The sequence below is a fragment of the Uloborus diversus genome, unplaced genomic scaffold, assembly GCF_026930045.1.
Source record: "Uloborus diversus isolate 005 unplaced genomic scaffold, Udiv.v.3.1 scaffold_553, whole genome shotgun sequence".
Classification (NCBI taxonomy): domain Eukaryota; kingdom Metazoa; phylum Arthropoda; class Arachnida; order Araneae; family Uloboridae; genus Uloborus; species Uloborus diversus.
In genome coordinates this window covers 1-27,341 of record NW_026558740.1, presented here as the reverse complement: position 1 = coordinate 27,341, position 27,341 = coordinate 1, and the positions used below count along the sequence as shown (strand labels likewise).

The following is a 27,341-nucleotide window of genomic DNA, read 5'->3' as shown; positions in this document are numbered from 1 at the left end:
AAGGCACGTCTGGCGAAAAAGAAAAAGAATTAAAATTTTGGGGCCTATGTCAAAGCGGGGCCTGCGTATCATAAACCCTCCATTGATCCCGAAGAGGTATTGATTGTATCCATGAACAAATATTTGATCTTTAAAAAAATCATGATTTATTAAGCCAACTTGTTTAAGCATTCAAACCAAGATATGCGACAATATTGGGGAAAACCAAAAATTGAGATTTGGGGGCCTATGTCAAAGCGGGGCCTGGGGCGGACCGCCTCCTCCGCCCCCCCTTCGGTACGCCACTGATTAGTTTACAATGATGTGGTTGCAGTAAAAATAGCTGGTGCATTTTTTTTAATATAAATTTATTTCAACTAAGGCATTAGTGTATGTATAAATGGTTACATTTTAAAATGATGTAGGGGGCGCTAGGGGACATAAATTCTTGCTTTAGTGAAACTTGCTAAATTTGGGACATTTTGGAAAATTCAACCCTCTTGGGAGACCTCTTAATATTTTTGTAGAGTTATAAAATTTTACCAGTAGTTTATCATCTTCCTTAGGAAACCTTTTGGGGGGTAAGACTTTCAATTTTTGAAAGTTGGATTTTTTTGGGAGACTCCCCGCCCCCTTCTGATGTCTTGGCTTTCATTAACCCGTTCGGGATGAACGACGCAGGTTTGCGTCAGCGGCCATTGCTTGTCCTGTCCGAATCACGCTTATTTGCGTTCCCCTGTATGCTACTTAAGAATCCGAGTGACGCTAGTGTGCGGCTTGATTTCGGAACGAAATGTTTACTATCAGATGGCGTTACTTATCCATGTTCCGTCCAGATGATTGGTCTAGAACATTAGTATTTTTCTCTCTGATGTCAGAATGGTGTCCGTCAAGTGTTTGTGATTTATTGGATTTCGTGAAAAAAAAATATAAACATGTGCTAGCAAATGAAAAGGGAAATGCATACTCATTTTGAAATGGATGTTTCTAGTTTTGATTCCATTTATAATGGGATTTCATGAGAGATATTCTAGAAAGGGGTTTTACTTTTAGAATCATTTGTGTAGCCATGGTGAACAGGTCGTCTTTATGAGGAGAAAATATCTAAATTTATGACTGATCCATCTATGGATCTTTCGGACGACATTCAAACAGCTATAAATTGTTTTTATTTTAGTTCTTCATACAGTAGATACTTTCTAAAATTATACGCTGAAAAAGAAGGCAAAGATTTTAGATGGAGATGTATCGTTTGCTCAAAGCAGAATAAAAGACTTAACACTACCTATGAGTGTAAAATGCACAATGCACATTGCTCAGTGCTTTGAAATTTTTCTTGGGACTTTAAAATATGAATTGTTCCAATATTCTTCAAGTATTTCATAAAAATTAATCGCAAATATTTTTCCTGTTTTGTGCAAAATATATTGTCCAATTTTAATAATCTTAGTAACAGTAAAAAACAATATATTTTGTATTTTTTTTATTCATTAAATTTTTTTGTTGTGATTGAAGTTATGACATGCGTATTTTATCATATATTAAAAAATGGTTTTGTTTCTACACGAAGTGTACATTTCATTCATTGTTATGTAACGCGTACTTTCTGAAACTGCGAATTAGGCTTAGCGGGAGAAATTGCCCCGGCCTGTATGCACAGTCCCCGTGTAACAGCTGCCGTCCTGAGGGAGCGCTGTCTTCGGCGAGCTGCCGTCCCGAACGGGTTAACTAATTTTAGTTACTTGTTAATGAAACACTCGGCTTGGCTAAGCAATCAAATTGATAATAATATCAACAGTAGTAATAATACTAATAAGCTGTAATAAAATTATTCATCTCATCAAATGTGCCATCCCCCTCCCTCCATTAGGAGTGGCGCACCTCCTCGAACATTAAGGAACCAGACTCTCAAAAAGAGAAAGACCCCTTACCACTAAAAACAACCACTCAAAAAAATGGTCATGCTAGGTGAATTAAATTGTTTTCAGGAAAGATCAAAAAAAAGTATTCAACAAAATTAAAAAATTTAGTTTAATTACAATATAAGCTTTTGACTTAATAATTCAAGCAACCTTAAAATTAAAACATGTATAACTGACAAATAAGGGTCTAAAAGGTTCGTCTGAACCAGTGGCGTAGCTAGACCCGACTTTCAGGGGGGGTTACTTCTTTTTTATATATATATATATATATATATATATATATATAATATATATATATATATATATATATATATATATATATATATATATATATATATATATATATATATATATATATAATATATATATATATATATATATATATATATATATATATATATATAATCGCTTGGAATTTTTTCCTTTTCTTCTTTTTTTTTTCTTTCTCTTCTCTCTTCTTTTTCTCTTTTTTTGAGACTAACTTTTCGGGGGGGGGGGGGTTTGTCCCCAAAACCCCCCCTTAGCTACGCCCCTGGTCTGAACAACAACAAAAATAAGTAAATAAAATGAAACAAATAAACAGAATATTTCTATTGCTGCATTTTTTACTTATCGACTTTCAAATTTAACTTATGTTTTATCATCATTATTAAATAATAATTTTGAGTAAGTGTAGCCGAAAAATTAATTATGGTCACACGTACCCATAACACAAATATTTAACTAGTTATAGGCACATTAGCGTGAAAAGATCTTAAATATTTCAATAATGGCAAAATCATAGCTATATGATAGAAAAAAAAAAGCTAAGGTACATACTAATGAAATTGCGATCTGATGAAAAAACATCCATGTAAATTTCTTTGGAAAAAAAACATTCAATGCAAATTGAAAGATGCTATTTTAAGAATCCCCTGATTTTGTTCCTGGAATATCGATTGCAAACTTGATAAATTGACAATACAAGACAAACCTGCCTATTACTGGTTTGTTGTCCATAATTACTCATTTTTTTCTAATATGGAAGTAACATTTACAAAGTCTGCTATTTAAAAAGTAAATGAGCAGGCCTTTCCTTTTGAGTGGCAATCAATCACTCTGTTGAAATTGTGAGTGCTTAGAATAACATTTCTGTGAACTGAACAAACTGCCGATGCCTTGAGACGATCCTGGCCCATAGTGTTTCTAAAATATGATTTGAACTCGACGAAAATTAATTTCAAAATGCAAGTAAATCATGAAGTGTTGGATAATATTATCATTATTATGGGGTTTTCTCTCTTTTCTTTTATTTTTTGCACGGATGACCAAAAAATCTGAGGACATTTTTTTTCTGCCGGTTCGTCAGACTACCGGTTGAGAATCGCTGCTCTAATATTTGAAAAGAAAGTCTTCACACAGAAATTTTGAGAGTAAGCATCTCTAGCTCCAAAAACAAACAAATGGACGAAATTCAAAAAAAAAATGTCCCGTGCGTAACGCTAAGATTTTTTTAAATTCAAGTAACTATTTATTAAATATGGGATTAACTGTTATTTTTTATAGTACATTAAAGTCTGTATTATTCTCCAACAGCATTATTTTTTGAAGGCTTTGGTAAGCTGGAAAAAATAAAAAAATTTAGCATTACGCATGGGACAGTTTGTCGAGAATCGCCCAAATAACTAAATTAAATTATGCATGCGTTGTAAAAAAAATGCGCAGAATCTTATGAAACTGGTAATCTCTATGGCCTTATATTTGTCGAAGAGGAAAAAATTAAGACAAAAAAAAAAGAGGATGGTATGATAAAAAAAAAATTTCTGACACATGGGCAACCCATTCTCTTGCCCTTTTACATTGTATTCTATTGAGCGACTTTGCTAGACTCTTCCTCACTGATCTCTACTCTTCTTCCCAAGCTGCTATCGCTTGCCCTTGGTTGGTATTGGGCAACTATGATTTCGTTTGGGCTCAGGGAAATTTGCCCACTCTTCGGGTGTCATCTCCCGCCGTTTTTCGTTTTCTGACTCGATCATTGCGATTGGCTAAGAGCGAAGGCATGGCGAGGGCAGCTTCGAGCGAGCCTGCAGCTCTCAAAGCTGTGCACAGCACCAAAATTAATGGGATTTAAAAACTTTCTGGTAATGTATAAAAATATGCAGGGAGGGGGGCCTAGAGGTTTGAAATCTGTTGTTTGCCCTCCTTTTTGCTTTTTTGAACTGAAATACAAAACGATATTTTTGTTAATAATGTATTTAATTAGTTACAATTTTTCTGGGTGGGCCCGGTCCACCTGGCCTATAGCAATGAGCCACCCCTGCTCTATGGCTAATCTGGCCCTGTATAGATGCATTCTGCCATAAAATTTGCATGACAAGAACTAGCTGTCAGAATAAAACGAAATTTTATACAAAAGGACAACATTGCTATTAGAAAGTGATCATAAAATGAAATCAAAATGGTCATTTATTACAGGTAAAATCTCAAGTATGAATAGTAGTCATAGTACTTTTGTCATAGTACCAGCTGTAGCGTGAAAACACAAGGTGTGGATAACAGTGATAATACTCCATGTGGAGTATTATCATTATCACTTTATTTAAAAAATGGCACATTATTAAAAGGATTTATTAAACAACATTCTAATTCATAAAACAAGTGTTATTGAGTTTTCAAATTGGTAAGTTCTTTTGCTGGACACCAAATAATGTGCATTCCAGTAGACTGCATGTAAAATTGTTATAACCACTCAATATCAATAAATGGCTATAATATACCAGGATTATAAACACGGTTTATTAATATTTTTCCCTGTAATGATTTACCTCTAGAGTTTCACTTTCAATGAATGATCTGTACTGCAAACTTGTAGAAGCTTCAAGGTGTAAAAGTTGGCCATTTATCGTGGTATGATACCCATCCTCAGATATGTGCCATGGTATAGTAACTTCTAAATATGATCCCTGACCAATATTCATATGAACAGCATTTGTCTCCTTAGATAACAAAAGAAAGCAGTTATTACACAGAGAAAATTCATTTCTAATATTTTATTATACTATTTGTTAGTGCATTATAACTAAAACAAACATGAAAATATTACAACCGCCAACCATGAAAAAGCAAAAATATGGTTTTAAAAGTCTCAAAAATGCACAACAAGATGGAGCATAACACGAAAACTTGAAACTGCTTTCAGTGCACATATAACATTGTTTTATCATTATTCACGTATTGAAAAAGTTATAAGCACTAACATAACCAGGGTACTATCACAGTAGAGAACCTCAAAAAAAAATTCTTAAACAAATATTACTAAAGTATTAGCACAAGTAAATTTAACAAGTATATTGCTCCAACAGCAAGTAAGCTAGTTTTCATCTGCACTTATCTCATTTTAGTAAAGATTCAAAACCCGTTAAAATATATTAACAACTGTTCCTTAAAAGAATGCTGAATTCACATAAAACTTTATTCATTTATAATTATTCTTATTCAACAACTTAGTCTGAATCTTACATTGCAAAAAAGTAGCACACATTTTATCATTTTCTAAACTAAGCTCAAGAAGACCATTCCCTTTAGTTCAGTTAAATAATTCAAATAAATTCCAGTCAAGTACTTCTAATGCAATTCATAAGTATTCAGTTTAATTAATCAAAATTAATCTAATCTTTAAAAGAAATGTATCCTTCAAATTATTCTAACAAATCATTCTCCTAAAGATAGGGAAAAGAAAATTCAAAAAGTTTCACTTTGGGCTGAGTTTATCCAAGTTCCTATAAGGAAGTAAAATTGTTTTCTCAGAAATATTTGCAACAATTTTTACTACACTCAATAACTTCGTTAGCTTTTCTCTTCCCATACATTCAGACCTCTACAATCATTTCAAAATAATTCATAACTGTCATATTAGTTTCAAAAACATTTTCATTTTATAAAATAAACTTTACAACAAAAAATCGATGCACCAAGAAGCAATCATGCGATTGCTCTGAAATTTTGTATGCATGAGTGTTTTGAACAGATATGCAAATAATTAAAATTTGGTGTCCAATGAATGAATAGTTTGATCTCCAGTGCATCAAAACTGCACATCCAGCAGATGTGTATAAAGAGCAGTTCTTCAAAAATTGTTAACTATAGAAGTAAATAGTAGTTACTTTCGGTTTGATTGCAATTCAGATTACCTTCCAACAACTTAAAAATGCCTCACGGCATGGTTCATGCTCTTTACGAGCAACCGGAGTTTAAAAGAGGTTGTATCATTGAACTGAAAGAGGCCAGTTGATCAAATCGGAGAATTGCTTGTCATTTCAGTTGAAGCAATGTGGCGATTTAAAAATGCTAACAAGGATGGGGGTAAAATGGCAGAGTTCAGTGGCAGGATGGTAGCAGTCGACCGAGGGTCACAACAGATTGTGATGGCAGAATGATTGTCCAATCAGCTGTCATAGATCAGATCGATCAGATGTCATTCTTCATCTCTATGAACCATCAGAAGTCCAACCCAAACACCACTGTCCATCATAACCATTTACAGATGGTTGGGACAACGAAATCTACGCTCGCGCCAACCGTTAAGCCACCTGCCACTAACATCTACACACTGCCGAGCCAGATTACAGCGGTGCATGGCTCGATCAGGTTGGAATGGTGCCGACTGGGGGCGTGTAGTCTTTAGCGTCGAATCCCGCTTTCAACTGTGTCATGACCATCATCGAAGAGGTGTTTGGAGACACCCTGGGCAGAGGAGGGATCCTGGTTTCACTTTTGCACATCACACTGGCCCTCAACAAGGCATTATGGTCTGGGGTGCCATTTCCTTTGATAACTGGACACCTTTGGTCATAACTAGAGGTACACTTACTGCATAGTGGTACATCGATGACATCCTAAGACCTGTTTTGCTGCTGTTCTTTTTGCAGTACCCTCGGCTAGTTTTCAGCAGGACAATGCCAGATAACATATGGCACGTGTTGCTATGAAGTGTCTGCAAGCTTGTCAAACTCTTTCATGGCCTGCCAGATCGCCGATCTCTCTCCCATCTAGCATATCTGGGATATGATGTGAAGGCGATTGCATCTGGCAAGGAATGTTGATAACCTCGTCTGACAATTGGAGCGAATTTAGCCGGAAATACCGCAGGACACCCTTTGGGAGCTCTATTGGTGTTTGCCACGCCGTGCTTCAGCTTGCATCTAGGCTAGAGACGGGTCAATACCTTATTGAACTTGTTACTGTAACTCTGACATAAATTATTCAGTTGCTCTGAGAATTTAATCATTTACTATTCTGTGCATTGTCTTCCTATCCACCAATTTTCGTCTCAATCGGATCACTTCTTCTTGGTGCGTCGATTTTTTTTTTGTTATAGAGTGTACAAGTGTAATACTTAAAACACATTACAGTAAACCTGTGTAATAACTATTGTCTATAACAATAAGCCTCTCTAGAACAATATTTTCTTTGGTCCCAACAAAGTTCTCATTTACGCAATGTATTTTCAACTGGCCAATAGCGATTATTTCAGATGCACCTGTTTATAACAATAATACCTTTTTTTCAAAAAATAAAAGTAACTTTAATTATGTCACTTTTTCTATCTTAAAAACTATGCCTCGAATAAGAGATAAAAAAGATGGAAACACCATGCTAAGAAATAATTTCAAGACAATTGGGGCAAAAGCTAAACCGGTATCTATTTGAGAAGGGATTAAAATACGCTACTACTACTTCGTTTAAAAAAGGAAAAATATGCAAAATGTAGTAGGAAAAAGCAAATTGAACATCTAATGGAAACTACTGCAAAGTGCCCTTCATAGGAATGTTGGACATACTTTTATTGCATTAATATGTTCCTAATGCTGATAGTTTTGAAAATGTCTTGCATAGTACGTATTACATTTTTAATTTTTAGCTAAATGAATAAGAAAAGTTTAAAATTACTAGATAATTAAATTACCTACTTTTAAATTATTGTCATACTTTTATAGAATATAAATTTTAAATTACTCAGATCAACTTAGCTTGGTTTTGAAAATAAAACTCCCTTTTTTACGTGCACACAATATGTGGGGGGAAAATGTTTGCACAAATGTTCAAACAGTCTATAATGATAAACTGTCTATAACAATATTTTTTGAGGTCCTAACAGTATCATTATAGATGGGTTTTACTGCATTTATTCAGCATACTTCTCTTTCAGCCACATTAAAAATCCTATTTAGATCCAGGGCCGATCCTAGCAGGTGTGCAGAGTGTGCACTGCACAAGGGCGGCCAAAGCAAGGGGCGGCCGCAGGCCGCATCATATAAATCTTTTAATCAAGCAAAATTCCTCAAGAATTTTTCAAAAGATAACTTATAATAAGTCAAATAAATGTGCTGAATTTTAAATGTTCAATTATCAAAGTAAGTGTCGATTTCCCGATAGTATAGCATAGTTTAATAAAAATAGATTGTTAGGGAACATTGTGTTGATTCATTGTCCATTAATATCTACTCTTTACACACATGCGTCATTTGGTTGCAAAATTTATGACAGAACCGGTAATCAGGCATGGATACAGGGGAGGGGAGATGAGGGAAATGCCCCTCTCCTGACCCATGAAAGGGTGCCTTCTAAAAAGAGCACTCAGAGCCCAGGGCGGCCACTAATGTTTACCCCCCCCCCCCCCCCAAGTTTTTACAGACCTAAACAATGAAGACGTATTTTATATATTATATTTAAAGAAAGCTATACTGATTTTACTCTCGCAAGCATTTTAAACAACAAATTCTCTTTTCAACAATCGCGGTTGCATGGAGAGACAGTGGAAAATTGTGATTCCCCTGAGGGTCAAACATATATGTGGAAAACGCCCAAGAACTGAACTGAACTGAGTAGTTAAGTTTCGATAAATTAGCCGGACTCGCGCACCTCGTGGCAGTTCTTATCGCAGTTGATATCAGTTCTTCACATTTCGCGCAAGTTCGTAACAGATATCTTCATTATGTTGTGTTTATTAATTAACAAGTTTTTATTTGCAACTAACATTGTAGTTTATTGTGCTATAATTAAATTTTTCTAAGTTAAAAAGTTCAAGTGTTTGTGTCACAATTTCTACACGAAGGAATATCTGAAGACTACAGTACAAATGATTTCATTGCCCCGCGACTTTTGGAAGCGTTGAAGAGGTTAAATATATGGTAAGAGTTTTTGATTTTAGAAACTTACTTTGACGCGCAACATGGCATCCCTGCCAGGATTGCAGTGAAGTTATTTGATTTGTATTTAAAAGTAAAGAACTTTGTGGAAATGTCTAAAACAAATGAAGATATTCAATTAAAAATGTCAAAAGCAAGTGTAGAAAATTTAAGTAAAAAGCGTGCTGTAATGCGAGCTGCTGTAACAAAAGCAGTAAGCAAGCTAGAAACAGAACTGGCAAAGAGTGAGGTGGATGCAAACATTGTGGAAGAACTTGCAGAAATATTAAGTTTAAAATTTGGTATGCTAAGCTCTGTGGATAGACAATTGGAAGATAATTTTGAACCGGACGAACTCGAAAAAGAAATTGAAATTTCGGAAGAATATCGTGAGAAAGTGACTGTTTGGAAATTTCGAGCTACTAAACGAATTAATGAAATGCGTAAGAATTCATTAGAAGTGAGTTGCATCAGCGAAAATCAAAACAGAAGCTTTGAAACAACCAGCAACAGTACTATAAGAGTTAAACTTCCGAAATTGACTATCGCGAAGTTTTACGGAGATGTGAGCCAATGGTTAACATTCTGGAACAGTTTTGAATCTGCGATACATAAAAATGAACTTTTGAATAATGTTGACAAATTCAACTACCTAAAGGCGTATTTAGGTGGAACTGCCATGAACACAGTTGAAGGATTTCCAATTACAGCTGAAAACTATGAAAACGCGATAAAAGCATTGAAGGACCGATATGCCGAAACTGACTTATTAATTAGTGCTCATATGAATAATATCATCAGTATGCAACCTCTTAGAGACTCTAATGATGTTCGTGCATTTCGAAGATTTTATGACAACTGTACAACGCAAATACGGTGTTTAGAAGCATTAGGTTTGTCATCGGAAAATTATACTAGTGTATTATGCCCCCTGCTATTAAAAATCCTTCCTGCGGATTTAGTTTTAGAATATAGCAAATTAGAAATAATACCCATTCAAATCTGACAAACTTACTTGATTTTCTGTCAAAATCTTTGATGTCGCGAGAAAGAGCAATGCATATTATGTCAGTTAACATAAATCAAATTTCCCCCAGCGAGATTTTCCCGTCACATAGGCAAAGCACTGGCGAAAACCGGGTTAGAAATGATTCAAGGAAGAAAAGGAAACAAATCGCTACCGCGTCTGAACTGATTTCTACCGATGAGATAGAAAAAACCAGAAAAATTAAATGCGTATTCTGTGATTCATTTACCCATTTTAGTTCTGAATGTGAATCCGCTAGTAATTTGTCGCTAGAAGAATGGAAAAATATCCTGATGAAAAAGGGAGCGTGTTTCAAGTGTTTAGAAATTAGGAAGCATATTTCTCGGTTTTGTAAAGCAAACGTAAATTGTAAGCATTGTAAGGGAAAACATTCTTCTTTAATGTGTTTTACTAAATATAAGCAGAAACTTAACGTAGATAAGAATGTCCCTTCTGAAAATTCCGTCCTCTCAAACCAATCTTCGTCGAATGAAGTTTATTTGCAAACTTTAATTGTGCGTATTCGAAATCAAGGTTTAGAACATTTACTGCGTGTAATTGTCGATTCAGGGTCACAAAAAAGTTACATTTCGGAATTTGCTGCAAATAAAATGGGGTTAAAACCCTTTGAGGGGCAGTACTTGAAAAAAAATTAAAATCTACAAAAAAACTCTTTTATAATGTTTTAGCATCATTGAACTGATTTTCATTGGAAAAAAAAATTAGAATTTTTTTTTAATATTGGAACCATACGTTCTCAAGACGAGGACGCTGCCCGTCTGGAACAGAGAAAGCACAAAACGCTGTGCATAGGAAAAGCGCTCTTACAGGCACTAATTCAACTATGATATTTACATTTTTACTGATTTATTGACTTTTAATCTTATGATAAACACATATTCTAATGCAATACGATGGAAATAATTGATATATACATAAATACAAACGCAAAAATAATTTAGCATTTTCGAAAACAATTGTATTCTTATAATTTGGTTCCATTTTAAGTAGTATAAATGTATAAATAAATATATACATATAACTATATTTATATATAAATATAAATGTACTATATATATATATATATATATATATATATATATATATATATATACACATATATATATATATATATATATATATATATATATATATATATAATATTATAAACAGATACTTGAATATAATACGGTTGTAATAGATCGCATATATAAATAAAATTGCACGCAATCAGTGAAGATAAAGTTAAAAGCAGAATAATATGCATGTATCTATATGCAATATTTATAATTATAAAGCTAAAGAGAAATCTAAGGGAACTAGTGCTGCCATCTATTGACTGATGAGAAATGACATACTGAACCGGGGCAATGTCTTCACAGTGAGGACGTATAAAATAAATGTATATTTCTCAATGTTTTTGCACTATTAAAATTTGGTAAAGACATTTATGAAGTCTTAGGAGCCTATAAAAATAAAATTTGTGACTAATATTTTTTAACTCTGGGTCTTACTACTGAAAAAAAAAAAAATCCTCTGACCCTAAAAATTCGCACATTTCAAACCTCTCTCAGAGAAGGAAAAAAGACTTCAATGGTGCTGACATCTATTGAGTGAAAAAGCAACTATAAGGGTTCTTTAACAAATCGATAGTTTTTTTGCAGAGAGCTATATATATTTGGAAAAAAATTGTCAAATATGCGTTCTCAAGGCGGGGACGCTGCCCTTGAAAGGGTTAAAGAGTTCGGGAACTGAAATTGTTAAGCATGGGCTTTTTGGAGGGATAGAAACTACAGAACAGCATAATTGTTATTCTGTGCTCTTGAGTAGTCTTGATCGGAAGCATAGTTTTAAAGTTGAAGTAATGGATCAGAAGAAAATTTGCGCTTTTATTCCGAAGGCTAAGACAGGTCAGTGTATTAAAATTTTGAAGCGGGCTGGTATATTTTTGAGTGATATATCGTCAATGGGTAAAACATGTTTGTATGAAGAAAATAATAATGAAATACACATGTTGTTAGGAGCGGATATAGCGGATAAATTATACATGAATGGAATCAGACATTTTTCGAACGGTTTAGTCGCTGTTAAAACTAAGTTGGGATGGACACTCATGGGAAAAGACTCAAATAAAGCTAACGTAGATAATTCACTGTTACTGTTATCTCTTCATGTTAATGACGCTAAAATAAATGATTTGTGGAATTTAGATTCTTTGGGAATTCTTGATCAAAGTGAGAAAATAAATAAAAAAGAAGCCCAAGAATTGGCGTTAAAGCATTTTAGAGATACAATAGGAAGGCAAGAGGATGGGAGATATATTGTTTCTTTACCGTGGGTAAAAGATCCTCATTTGCTAAATGATCATAAAAATTTGGCAGAAAAACGTTTGAAAAATACAGTAAAAAATCTTAAATATACAAGAAACATAGGGGACTATGAAAATGTCTTTTGTGAATGGGAAACAGAGGGAATAATAGAAAAAATTCTAATTTCAGAAAATAAAATTGAAACTGCTTCTCATTATCTCCCACACAGAGCAGTAATTAAGGAAAGTTCGACTACTAGAATTCGTCCAGTTTTTGACGGATCCGCTCATTTACCAGGAGGTTTATCTCTTAATGATTGTATCGAGAAAGGGCCTAATTTGATAGAATTGATCCCTACCATCTTAAACCGTTTCAGGATTGGGAAATTTGGAGTGGTTGCTGACATTCGTAGAGCTTTTTTACAGATAGCTTTGCAATCAGCCGATAGGGATTTTTTGCGTTTTTTGTGGTGGGCAGAGGGCAATCCAGAAAAGACACTACTTTATCGCCACGCTCGTGTCGTTTTTGGCGTAAGTTGCAGCCCTTTTCTTCTGGCGTGTACACTTGCTTACCATTTCGATCAAGCCCCAGATGAACTTAAAGTAATTGCTCAAAAACTTAGAGATTCTCTTTATGTGGATAATTGTGTGGCCAGCGTAGACAGCGTAGCAGAATTAGAAAATTTCCGTGAACATTCTTGTAGACTTTTGTCATCCGCAAAATTTGATCTTAGAGGTTGGCAAAGTAATGCATTAATTCCTGAAATCGCTAAATTGGAAAATAGTGAACAGGTGTCGGTTTTAGGACTTTTGTGGAACACCGCTGAAGACACGCTGTCGTGCGATGTCAAAAAAATAACAATAGATGGACCAATCACAAAAAGAACTATTTTGTCCGTTACACATCAAATTTTCGATCCGATTGGTTTTACTTGCCCAATAACTTTGATACCCAAAATAATTTTACAGGAATGTTGGAAAATCAAAGCTTCGTGGGATTCTCGGCTTCCCGATGAATTAGTGAAGCGTTTCGAAAAGTGGAAAAATGAGATTGCAAAATTGTACAGTCTAAAAATATCCCGACGTTTATCCAAATTGCCATTTACTCTTAAAGACATAATTTTACACATTTTTTGTGATGCTTGTCAGACATCTTATGCTACGTGCATATATATTAGAGTGGAACAGGTTGGATCCCCAGTAACTTGTCAGTTAGTTGCTGCTAGAGCTAGAGTTGCCCCTTTAAAAAAGGTTACGATTCCTCGTCTTGAACTTTTAGCTTGTTCGATTGGATCTAGATTAGCAAACACCATCATATGCGACTTACGTCTCGAAGCCGTAAAAACTGTCTTTTGGTCAGATTCTATGGATATGCTATTTTGGATAAAAAAGGAAGGCCCGTGGGCAACATTCGTAGAAAATCATGTTCAAGAAATCAGAAGACTGACAAAAATTGAACAGTGGAGATTCGTACCAGGAGTAATGAACGTAGCTGACATTCCGTCCCGAGGATGTACCTTAGAAAAGCTATTGCGTACGGAATGGCTGTGCGGACCGGACTGGTTGAAGAGATCTGCCGAATATTGGCCGAAAGACGAATTTCTGCCTGACATGGAAGTAGTGAACGCAGAAAAGAAGAAAGTTATAATCACAGCTACTAACTCCGAAGATAAGGGAAAATACTACTACAGATATTCTTCTTACGTTAAACTACTACGAATCACCGCGTGGATTTACAGATTTGTAGAAAATTGTAAAAAATCCAAAAAAGATAGACGATTTGGTGTTCTTGACAGTAAAGAGCTTCAAAAGGCCGAACAAGTCATTTTAAAGCAAATTCAATCAGAAGCTTTTGGAAGAAATCCTGATGCAAGATTAAGATCGATCAATACAATCGTAGGCGACGATGCCTTGATTCGAGTGAAAACGAAGATATTTTTTAGAGATGATGACATGCATTTTCGGCTTCCAGTTGTACTTCCCTCCGAACACCCGGTTGTCCTTAGTCTCATTCGGTGGAAACATAAAGAGTTAGGACATTGTGGGGTACAACTGCTTATGTCAGCGCTTCGAGAAAAGTACTGGATTTTGAAGAGCCGGAAAACCATTAAGAAGGCAATCAAGTCCTGTATTGTGTGTCGAAGATTCAACTATAAACCTCCCGAAGTTCAGGAGAGTGTTTTTACCGGAAAATCGTGTAAAAGATGCATCAGTTTTCGAAATTCTAGGAATAGATCTAGCAGGACCCTTGATCCTCAAAGATAACTCAAAAGTTTGGATTTCGATTTTCACCTGTGCTGTTTTTAGAGCTGTTCATTTTGAGATGTTGACTTCAGTGTCTACAGATAACTTTCTTTTGGGGTTGAGGAGATTCATCGCAAGAAGAGGCAGACCGTCAATTATCTATTCCGATAACGGTAAGAACTTCGTTGGCACAAAAAATCAATTAAGCAAGATTGATTGGAAAAAGATTCAAGATGAAACTACTGCTTCTTCTATTGCTTGAATTTTTATCCCCCCTTCTGCTCCCTGGTGGGGAGGATTTTGGGAGAGGTTAGTAGGAGTTTTGAAGAGAATTTTAAGAAAAGTTTTGGGTCGAACATCGTTGAATTATGAAGAGATGTTAACAGTCCTCTGCGACTGTGAGAGTATCATAAATTCGCGACCGTTGACTTACGTTAGTGATGACGTTCAAGATCTTACCCCGATTACCCCTTCTATGTTTTTGCAAGAAATTAGAGAAATCGGTGTTCCAGACTTAGATGCGCTGGATCATCAGAAATTAAATAAACGTCACGCGTATACACAGAAAATACGAAAAGATCTCCGTTCGAGATTTCGAGTGGAATATCTCGGGCAGTTGCGACAACCTGTGATTACTAGAAATAATTCTCCAGTTCTAAAAGTTGGTGATTTAGTTATCGTGTGGACAGATAACTGTAAAAGAATTGACTGGCCACTCGGAAGAGTTCTAGAAGTGCTCACAAGTAAGGATGGATGTGTGCGAGTTGATTAAGTCAAGACAAAAACGGGTGTCTTCATTCGTCCTGTTAAAAAGTCGTGTTCTCTGGAGTTGGGAGCAGTGTCATCTTGTGAGCCTCAAAGGTTAAAATCCCCTCCTGTGACTGTTCTTGAGGATTTGTGTTGCACCACCACCACCAGTTCATCACCTAGCCTGACAGCACTGAATTTGAGTTCCGGAGTCCTGAGCCCTGAACTCAAGGTGGGGAGTGTGGAAAACGCCCAAGAACTGAACTGAACTGAGTAGTTAAGTTTCCATAAATTAGCCGGACTCGCGCACCTCGTGGCAGTTCTTATCGCAGTTGTTATCAGTTCTTCACATTTCGCGCGAGTTCGTTACAGATATCTTCATTATGTTGTGTTTATTAATTAACAAGTTTTTATTTGCAACTAACATTGTAGTTTATTGTGCTATAATTAAATTTTTCTAAGTTAAAAAGTTCAAGTGTTTGTGTCACAATTTCTACACGAAGGAATATCTGAAGACTACAGTACAAATGATTTCATTGCCCCGCGACTTTTGGAAGCGTTGAAGAGGTTAAATATATGGTAAGAGTTTTTGAATTTAGAAACTTACTTTGACGCGCAACAATATATGAATAAACTAAAATTCTGTAATTTTTCCCCTTTACAGCATTTTTTTCAAATTAAAATCACGGATGAACTATCCGGTTTCAGATCAGGGCTCTTGCCCCAGGTAGTAAATTTAAACGTAGCTCCAAAACGAAGATCCAAAAGGATGCCATGACCTCCTTGACGAGACTAAAGAAGGCTTAAAATGGCGTTTTTAGGACTTTAATTAAGGAAACTTTTGCTGTTTGAACCACCTATCTTAAGGAACCAATTAAATCTTTGATTCACCCCTTCCATCATAACTTAATCAAACATAGCCTGAAAATGTTGGCTTTAAAATCCAAAATGTGTTTTTAGAGGACAGCCCTCTTAATGTCATCGAAATTTGCTTAATGACATTTTTCGTATTTCTTTTTCGAAATTTTTCGATGGAGGGCCCCGAAATCCATTCCCAAACATTACTACCAAAGATAGTCTCAATTAGCGTCTTTAGAGAGGCCCCTAATCCCACCCCCTCAATTTGAAATTGACTTCAGTTTCAAAAAACAGTTCGTGAGGGCACACTGAACCCCCGCCCACTCTTTGTCCCATCGTTATCAAACAATGCATAAAATACAATTTTCTAAAAAACTTTGGAGGAGAACTGCCTGGCTTATGTAACTTTTTACGGGGCTGGAGCATATATCCATCATTCGTTGAAGTGAGATGGACTAAAGTCTATAGTTGTGTTTTTTCAGATATTAATATCGAAAAATATTCGAAGGATCCGCCGAAGCTTCCCAGTTTTGTTAGCGTCACCAAAGATAGCATAAAATTGCGCTTTTAGAAATATCCACTTGGGAGCCCCAAACTCTTCCTTCCCAAAATAGCCTAAAATGGATTGTAGCTCCAAAAAATATATCGGTTCGGAATATTTTCACGTTTTCCCTATCGTTTTCATATATAGCCAAAAATGGGTTTTTGAAACAATTGTGCCGAGAAATTACCGGAGGAAAGCCGCCAGATCACCTACTGTCACCAAAGACAGTCTAAATTTGCACTTTAAACTTCAATTTTGAAAACTTTTGATGGGAGATGACTGAATCTCCCTCCCTCTAGCACCGTCAACAAAGATAACCCAAAACTGCTTATTAAAAACTTCAATTTCAGAAAATTTTAAGGAAGAGCGCCAATCTTTCCTAAGCTACGCTCACAAAAAATAGCTTCGAATTGATTTCAATTTTGAAAGAATTTTAGGAGAGAACTCCAACATTACTTTTCCCGTGAAGTCTCGAAAAAGTTCCTAAAATAGCAATATTTGACGTCACTTTCGAAAATTTCCCCATGCACCTTGAATATAACCGACTCTTTTCTACTTGCAACCAAACACAACCAAAGATTACTAAAATTATTTTTCGTGCACCAATTTCGATAATTTTCTGGGAGCAATCCCCCCTCCCCTGATTTCTCCTCCTCCGTCCTTTCTCTGAGGTCACCGAAGACAGAATATAAAATGTGTTTTTACGACTAGTAAATTTTGGTATCTATTACTTTCTTCAAAGATATAAATTGTACCTAAGAAGTTTCTTACTATGAAACTTTTCTTCCTTTTTATAAGTTCATCATTTTTTTTTCTTTCTTTTTTAAATTAGAACTTGATATAGAAATTTGAAGAACTGTTTATATGGACGTCAAAGATTAGTCAAAATATGCAAATTACTCTTGAGGGGCGGCACATTAGGTCTTTGCACACGGGCGGTCGACACCCTAGGATCGGCCCTGTTTAGATCTGCTTAAAGCCAAGCATTTTGCCAATATTATTATTTATTTTCTTATTCATATGCCACACTACTTGGAAATAAGATATATTAATATTAATGATTTCACTGCCTAGGATTAAATATTCACTAACTTTTTCTTTAGAAAATAAAACATCTATTGTTGCTTCTGATAGTGTGCTGAGACGAATATCAAAGCTTTCACATTGCCTTTTTTCTCCAACATTGCTTTGTTTTGTAACATTCAATGTCTGGTAATCCTGAAAGAACAAAAACAGGGTTAACCTGTATTTGCAAAACACAAGTTTAATGACACTTTTACACATCAAGATTCAATTCAATTAGGGGATTAAAGTACACTAAAAACTCTAATCTGCAAGTTTCTCAATTTATATTTTTTTGACCTCAGCTATATTGCAGTTTTAGATATACAGTAGAACCCTGATTTGATACGTTTTCCGCTTTGTATGTTATCCCGCTTCCAACATAACTTGTCATTTTCTGCTGTTCCGAAAAAATTGCACAGTACTGATAATGTTTAAATATTCCGGATTTAACGTTATAATTTCCCCTAAAAATCTGCTTCCTACATTTCTCTAAAAACCAACTACGATTAGTTTTCCACTACCAAGATTCACATAAACTTTTTCCGAGTTTTTTTTGCCAAGATAAATTTGTTTCTTAGGTGCTTGAAGCCATTCTGGCATTCTTTCCCCTTCGTCTTCGATCTTCTTTGGTCGTATTGTCTTTTTGTCTGTGAGCAGTCTGCCAAAGGAAAAATTCAATCCCTCCTTATCTCCCACTGTCTTTCAGGTTTTGCGTTTATTGACCACTCATTTACAGGTGGGACTGGTTTCAATTAGTCTGTAAGAATTCGTTCAAGCCATATAGATATTTTATATGGCTTGACGATATATATACATATAGAGTCATATCGATCCAAGAAGTTATTTGTTAAATAATCTATTTCTTTTTCAGCTTATAAAAATGCAAAATGAAAGAAATCACCTAGTTTTTTGGCAAAAACGAAACAATGATGGAAACATCATGTTGTTTCAAAATGTTATCTCAACCGTATGACAGCTTTAAGAACAAATCAGCAACTTCTTTGAAATTCGCAAAGATATAGCTTCTGAATTCTTCAAAAAAACTTATATATTATAAAGCTATGATTTTCTTAATTACATAATAATTTATAGTTAAAATATTAATAAATTTTTAAAAACTTAAATGAGGTATGGGTTTATCAAAGAAGTTTTCCCTTGCGTTAATATTATTATGACAATGTTCGTAATTAAAGCCGCTCATTACACAGCATCTCGGTGAAATTATATAGGGTTTAGTATTTAATTGGCTTGAAATGTTAAAAGATATACATACTAATTATGTACTTATTAATTGGCTTTAAAGGATCCAAAAAACATAGAAAAATATAGTCATGAAAACTTTGTTTCGAAACATTGTATAGGGGGGATGCTTTTCCTATAATTATTACTGCTTTTATCCATGTTGGAATAAGATGAAATAAGGTTTTGAAAGCATAATAACAGCTAAAATGCATAAATTTTGAGTTAATCTGTATAAGTTGGCAGAAATGCAATATGTGTTGCTGGGCACATTATTTGTGATACTCTAATCACATGATTATTTGCCAACTTGTTGTAATCTGATACTTATAGTAATCTAACGGTACTCAAAAACAGGAATTGATGGATTATAGGACTTTCAATGCATAGCAGCAGAACAAATGAACTAATTACAATTTATGTTGAAATGGGACCATTTGATTTGCTGTATTCTCCTAATCATGGGTGGGATACCTTGGACCTTAATATATGTCCTCTCCATAAAGGGAGCTATGAGATATTCAACTGAAAACATTTCAATTAAAAAGGCATTGTTGAAACTATATTCAATAATATACCTGAGGGAAGAAAAATTTATAAAGGTGTTCTCTTTGGCGATCAGCCCAGGGACCATAGCTAAAATCTGTACCCTTTCCACACTTGATGTCTAATCCCCACAAAGGAGCAGTTGATTGTTGAACAACGTCTCCGTCAGCCAGTTCTACCATTTCTGGCTCAGCAGCAACTATACCTTAAAAACATATAACAACACAAAATTTATTACCACTTTCACCAAACATTATTTTTGAAAAACTACAAAGAATGTCTTTATAATGAACTGTGAGTTTAAACCCTAAATCAAGACTCCAATGAAACTACATTAGCTTTTAAGTCAGAAAAATGAAGTGGTAAAAAAAAATTCAAACCTTTGAATGAGGCAAAGGTTTGTGCGAATAAAGATTAATCTGACAAAAGAAATCTTTCAATAACTGGAAAAATGTGAAATTTGGAATGATAGATGAACTTTGAAACTCTGTCACTAAAGGGAAAAAAAATGAAATTTCATTATGTAGTCATTAAAAAATGAAATGATTGGAAAGTAAAACAAAACTGCTTTTGGATTGTCTCCCTTTCTTTCAGTACCTATAGCAAACTCTAGCCAATGAAACAGGGATCCTTAAAAGTAATTTAAAATTTTCAGAGAAAAAGGTATTTTGAGGAAACATGACGATAAAATTTGATGGTAAAAACATAGATTTACAGCATATTTTCAAATGAAAACATTAACAAAACAATCAAACATTTCAATTAGTAGGCATGTTTAAAGTAACTGAATATAGATAATTATGTAAGATGTAAGACTTTAAATTATTTTAAAACAGTCAGTTCATTTTCATAGTTTTACTTCATAATGTTTTTATCAGAATTTCAGCTTGGCAACACTCTTTAAGTTTGTATATGTGCTGTATTCTTGTAAATTCAGTGTAAGTTTATTCTATGTGTTTTGATGTGTCATGTGTTGTTTTTACGTTAAATGTTAAATATGTTGTTTATTTGCCATTTTTAATTTTCATCTAAATAAAATTGTTTTATATGAGAATACTGCTGAACTCTGCTGAATAATTTAACAAATTATGAAAATGATGCTGAGTAGTATTTTATCAAAGTGCCAAAAGTTATGTGAATTCAAGTGTAATTTTTAAACTCAAGTACTTAATTTTAATTTATGTATCTTTCTACATGCATTACTTATGTGGGTACACACACGACACACCCATAAAAAAAAAAGATTACAATATTTAATCAAAATTACAAATGTTGCAAACATTATGAGATTTTAATGATAATTTTAAATGAAATAAATGATTCTTATAATTTGTCAGACAGCTTTTGCTTCATGCTACTTGTAACATTTTAAACATTAGATTGGTATGGTATCTGACTGCAAGATGATACATGCTGAATGCATCTATCTGTGCCAATCTCTTTCCACGAAAGAACCATAAACCACCACAACTTTGTGAGGTAGAAGAAAGAATATTCTTTTTAAAATGTAATTTTTTTTTTATACTTTAAATTTTTTTCTGCCCCAGGATTTTTTTTTTTTTTTGATTTGTCAAGCTTGGCAAATGTTTCTCATAATTGCCAAGTTGCCACTTCTGATTCAAAAGAACAAAAAATATTTGAAACTGATACTTGGACTGCAAATTTTTTTTATTTTTTATTTTTTAAAGTACAAATGAGCAATGCATGAAAATATATATCACATTGATGTATTACAAAATAACAGAGAAAACCCACGAATCTACAACAAAAACTTTAAGTAATGTACTTCTTAAATTATATTTATCATTTTCTAAGATTCATGTTGCCACTTTAGATATTGTTAAAAAAATGACTGATTATATGAAATTAGACAAAAGCTAAACACGTTCAATACATTTTTTAATTAAAAAAATTAAAAAGGGAAAAAAAAAACATTTAGAATATTGATTTTATAAAATTTTCACCAGTTTTAGGTTCAATATATGCCTTAAAAATTAAATAAGTTTTGAAAATATGAATTTCTATGCTTAAATAAGCATTATAAAGTTCATACAAAAGAAACATTTTAGCTCTAGTCAACTTTATTATATCCAAGCTCCCATTTAGTTTGAAAGTCACTGATGGTCTTTTACAAAGATAATTGGGTTAAATCCCCAGCATGGTTCATGGGATAAACCCACTACTTCTCCCATGCTATTTTACAACTCTAAGGCTCCCGATAAAAGGCGAGGAGTTGTAGAGGAAAAGGTTCTACCGTGCAGCTGTAATGCTGATATGAGCCATTTAAAGGAATAAACCTCATCAGGTTTGGGTAGTTCCCTCTCATCAAAACAAAAAGAAAGATGAACTTATTTCAAAAGAAAATAAAAAGAATTATAATATACTCAGAGGTAAAGCAGTGCCTATACTGGTGCAACCAGAGAGAGATTTTGGGAGTTAAAGCTCCTACAAGAACCCTTCATTTTATTCATTTAGTCAATCCTACTCCTAGCATGTTAGTTTTTATGCACATAAAGACCAATAACTCCTTCCAGGAGAAAGTTTTGGTTGCCTCACTTAAATGCATACTTTGCAGGATATTTACTAAATGCCATACAGTTGAAAGGAGATCTACAAATACCAGAGTTTTAAACTATGAGAAAAATGACATATCACTATTGTAAGCAAGTTATACAAGTATATACAGATACTATGACATACCTGCTTCGTCCTGGTAGTAGTACAGATCTACAAAATTAGATTGAAAAACAACAAAACCTTCGCCCATATATCGAGGTGGCTCATCGCTTAAACCAGTGTACTTTAGACTTGGAGCTAAAATTACTTTAAAATTTTCAGCCTTGCATTTAGTAATGTGTGTATACTGATCAAGCCTTGATGAAGCAGGCTTCGTAGTATAAATAATATGTGCTTCTTCAAAATTCACAGATAATGTTGTTGGTAATAAACGATTTCCAAACACCACACGACCCTAGATTTGAGAAGAAAAAAAATATTTTGACTGTAAATTGATAATATTGAAATTAAATACAACATTTGAAATATTGAAAAAAATACTGAACAGATTCAAAACAATTATTGATATAATACTAATTAGAGAAGTAGCACTTAAATGGCATTGATCAGTAATTGGCCACTGACAACTATTGTATTGCATTAGTAATTGATCAATTTGCACAAATTAATCAGTGAAAAAATTTTTTTCAATTTAAGTTACTTTAAGTATGTCTAGAATAATAAAATATGCTGAATGAAATAATTAACAATAACTAAATGTAAATTTTTACAGCACAAGACAATAAATATAGCATACAATTGATGCTGGATGTTACACACAGTATGGGACCACAAAAAGCGTTCATCAAATTGACTGTTCATTACATCGACTAGCATTGTTTTAATAAAAGACATTTTGGAACTGGTAAGCTGTTGCTACGATTGAGAGTACCATAAATTAGAGGTTTTATTGAGCATCAACTGTAACTGTAATAATAAATAAATAACAACAAAATATAATTATTTAAACGTTAATTCTTTTTAAAATCATTTATTCAATTAATGCCTAACAGAGTAGGGGTTTAGATGTAGCCGTCAGCTCCACTTTCCCCCACTCTACATCAAACATTTTTTTGATTATGTTTCTTACTGTTCTTATATTTAGTGTTTATACAGTGATGGTCAGAATAATAAGGGCACACAGAAAATTGCACAGTAAAAAAAAATTCCTGAAATAATTCACTGTAATTTATACATGAAATGCTTTTTACTGCTATAAATCATTGTGGCATGCAAAACATTTGAAAATACAAAATATAAATGTTTTACCATGGTTAATAAAAAAATGTTGCTGGTGAAAATGGACAAAACTATAAGGACAACTAGCGTTTTGCCCTGAAAACCCCTAGCAATCAACAATATCCCCACTTTTTTCAGTCACTTTTATCAGTCTTAATGTCATGGAAATTGAAGAATGTTCTTGGAATTTTTTATCCTGTTTTTTTTTTTTTTTTTTTGATGGAAAAATAAGTTCTCGCTAGTTTCGATATTGAATACCATTTTTTCATACTAAGGGTGCCAAAATACCTCACAAAGTTCCCATTAAACTTAGGTCGAGTGTTTTGTCCAGCCAGTACAGTAATTTCACAAAAAGAACACAAAGGAATCATTTTGAGGTTTGAGAAACATGTAATTCGGCATTATCCTGTTGAAACAAATTAAACTCATAATTAAAAGGGGGTTTTTTTGTTAAAAAAATATTTCTGAGTATATCAACATTACTCTCAGAATTGGTTCTGCCCTACACAAAAAATATTGGTACAGTTTCTGTCTGTAGCGAAACTTCCTCAGACCATTACCTAGCCGCCTCCAAATGTACGTTTTGAGATTTGTATTTTCCTTCAGAAGTAACACAAACCATTTAGTCTATTCCAATTAAACATTTTCTCATCAGGAAAGATTACATTTCAATTTTTTATCCATAACAATGCACTTTTGACACGCTCAAACCTTGGTCTCTTATAAACTTTTTTAACAGTCGGTCATGACATTAATGTTACATCATGAAACTTTTTCTTGTTTTGTAAAACATGCTGAACAATTCAAGAACTGCATTGAATTTTAAATTACCATCTAATATCACATGATGTGTGTCTTTTGGAGCAAGCTCGTCTTATTATCATGTGTTTCACACGTACAGAAACAGAAGATTTCCTACCTGTTTGCCTTTGTGTTCCTTATTTGAGAGAGATTTTTGAGAAAATTCTTTATGACCAATCTCTGTCTATTAAGATTTGTTGTTATTTGACGTACAGTAAGTTGTGAAATTTTACAATCAATCATTTTCCTTTTCTCGAATTCTCTAAGTTTAATAGCTAGCAGCATGACAGTAAAAATAGAATGTGACCTCTCCAATTGCTTTCTAAGCAATTATATTGTTATGTAGTGCAGTGTTCAGAGCCAAAAACAAGCAAATTTTTCTTTTTAGAATGCACAAATCTCATTATCCTTATAATTTTGTCCATATTACAGTGATGTTTAAATTCAAACTTTATTCTATGAATAAAAAATTCCTATGTATTTCCAATAACAGTAATTCAAAAATGTTCCTTTTACCATTACTTTCCAGTCATAAAATTTGCATAACTTTCCAACCAAATGCCATCAAGATTTTATGGTTGTTTTTTCCCCCCTTTTTGTCCTTAAAGTTTTGGCCACTACTCTATATTGTTGACTCAGAGCAACAGTAGCATATCTTAGTGTTATTACTGGGATTAGATGTCTTACTGTTGCTTTGAAGAAACATATACAATAAAAGCCTACATTTTACAATTTTCTTTTATCTATTACTACTTTTTCATTCAACAAAAATTTTATGTACAGATTAAAAACATTTTTTTACGAAAATTGACGGTCAAAGCAGTGTTCATCTTATTAAATTTAATTTTTCTATCTCATATGTTATGCCTATTGTCACCTCAGAGTAACAGTAAGACATCTAATCGAGGAATAACAGTAAGATATCCTACTATTGCTTTGCGGCAATGACATATAAACAATGTACATTTTGCAGTATATTTCCACCCCTATGCCAGGACTAAGGTAGAACTACATGCAACATACCAGACAGCCCAATTATCACATCCTGAGACTGCAGTTTCAAGATAAATTCACTTTATCACGGGGAGAAAATCAGACTGAGGAGACCTGACTGACCTGACTGAGGAGTTCTATTAAGTACAAAAATGCAGTCTCAGGATGTGATAACTGGGCTTTCTGGTATATTGCATGTAATGCTGTAACACGTCTCATTTGTGAAATTTTTTTTCCTCACCTTACCTTTAAAATAGTGCTTAAGATTGCCTTAAAATTTTCATAGGGAATAAAAGTCCAGAGCTAAGTTTCGATAAGTCATAAAAAAGTGACTACTAAATTAAAAGTGTCTACTGATCACAGGCTACTAATTTAGGTTTGAATTTTTATGTCCAATTATAAAATACAATTTTACCAACAATAAAACGAAAATCATTTGCAGAATTTAGATAAAATTTAGAATTAAAAAAAATGAAAATGGAGAAAATCAAATCATGACTCACAGAAGTAAACAAATAATAAACTAATCCTGAAAAATCAAAATTATAGAGAACAAAATAGTGATAAAGAAATCATAGAATTAAAATTCGTTACTATTATAATTAATGAGGCAACTGTTTCCAATTACCGGTAATCAGCCAATTGCTTATAGGTGTATTTCAAATACATAAATATGAAGTTACTTTCCTTAATCATTAGCAAACATGTAAATAAATGGATTGTGATGTAACTTTACCCATTATTGTGAAATTTAAGGGGACGCAGTACCAAACATCAAAAAAAAATTTATATTCATTTTAACTCAAAACTTTTTATTATTTTATGTTTATGATTTAATACAATAAAACATTTTAGCAAAAAAAGCCGTGTTAATTCGTTATTTAATATAATATGTAAATTTTTGAATTTTTTTTTTTAAAGCTATCTCCTTCTACAATTTTTGTCGTATTGAATCCATTCTTTTTTTAAAACACTATTCAAACACTTTTACATAAAATTAGGTATTTTTTAAAATATCAGAGCTATAGAAAAATATTTATGATTTTTTTTATACAGTATGTCTAAAAAATTGGTAAAAATCTCTTATTTTAAAGTTTGATTTAAAAAAAAAAAAAAAAAACTGTTTCTCTTAGAGTTTCAAAAATACCCAATTATATGAGGCAAATACTTATAAACATGTGCAAAAAATTTCAAATTGCTATCTTAAATACAAAAAAAGCCTTTGCACTTTACACCAAAACATGTAAAAATTAGAAACTGAGAAAAACGCGTTTAAAGTTTTCAATGGATGTGAACTACCGGAGGAAATTTAAAGGGATCACAGCAGACATGATGTTACGAAATCGGTTATGACTTTTTTCCCTTTTAATACTTCAGAATAAGATTTAGAACATACAAAGAAAACAGTTGAAAGATCATTTTAAGACTAAAATTTAAAAATCGACAATTTAAAGAATATTTCACATTTTTTCGGTATTGCATCCCCTTAATTGATTAGAATTATCTCAGAAGAATTTAAGAGCATTTGATCTGTTGAGTAAAAGTTTTCCAGAAAAACCACTATTTGAAAAAAAACTTTCCGTCAAGGAAGATTTGTCTTACCAAAACAACTGAGTTCAGATATTAGGCAATTCTCATCTTAAATGGTTTTTCAAGGTTGCATTTTTCATACATTTCATTCCATGAAACCTACAGTAGTATTTTTCCATCCGTTAATTGTAACAAGAATTATTGCCCAGCTAAATTTACAGGATTAATGCTCTTCTTCTTATAATTTTTTAGCTCCAATTTCCACATATATTTATGGTAAGTTAATGTCTAAAACTTTAGAAAGTGCCACCCCATTTTTGAATTTTGAGAACCAATTGTTAACCATTTCTTGAACTTGGGATTAGACAGTACCAAGAGCGCCCATATACGGGGGCAAAGGGGCTCAAGCCCCTCCCCCTTAGAAATGACTTGAAAACTTCCTTGTTTTTAATGTGTTTTTCTTTGCAAAAATGTATAAAAATTTCTTTTCCAGTCATTAATGAATAAATTATAAAAATGTCAAATTTTAATATCTAATCTGTACTGAAATCGGTCTCATGGAGAAAATATTCTG

The 27,341-nt window shown here is 33.4% G+C and overlaps 1 protein-coding gene across 1 annotated transcript in view; it reads right to left on the bottom strand.

Annotated features, from left to right (window-relative positions):
• LOC129233623 (bridge-like lipid transfer protein family member 1) overlaps window positions 1–22,619 on the bottom strand; it is a gene marked incomplete at both ends in the record, with an annotated part of 120,068 nt that extends 97,449 nt beyond the window's left edge. The window contains 4 exons of the mRNA XM_054867598.1: window positions 4,709–4,879; window positions 17,891–18,016; window positions 19,681–19,853; window positions 22,349–22,619. Coding sequence (XP_054723573.1) covers window positions 4,709–4,879; window positions 17,891–18,016; window positions 19,681–19,853; window positions 22,349–22,619 — 741 coding nt within the window. The remainder of the gene's footprint in view (window positions 1–4,708; window positions 4,880–17,890; window positions 18,017–19,680; window positions 19,854–22,348) is intronic.
• Window positions 22,620–27,341: the final 4,722 nt, after the last annotated feature.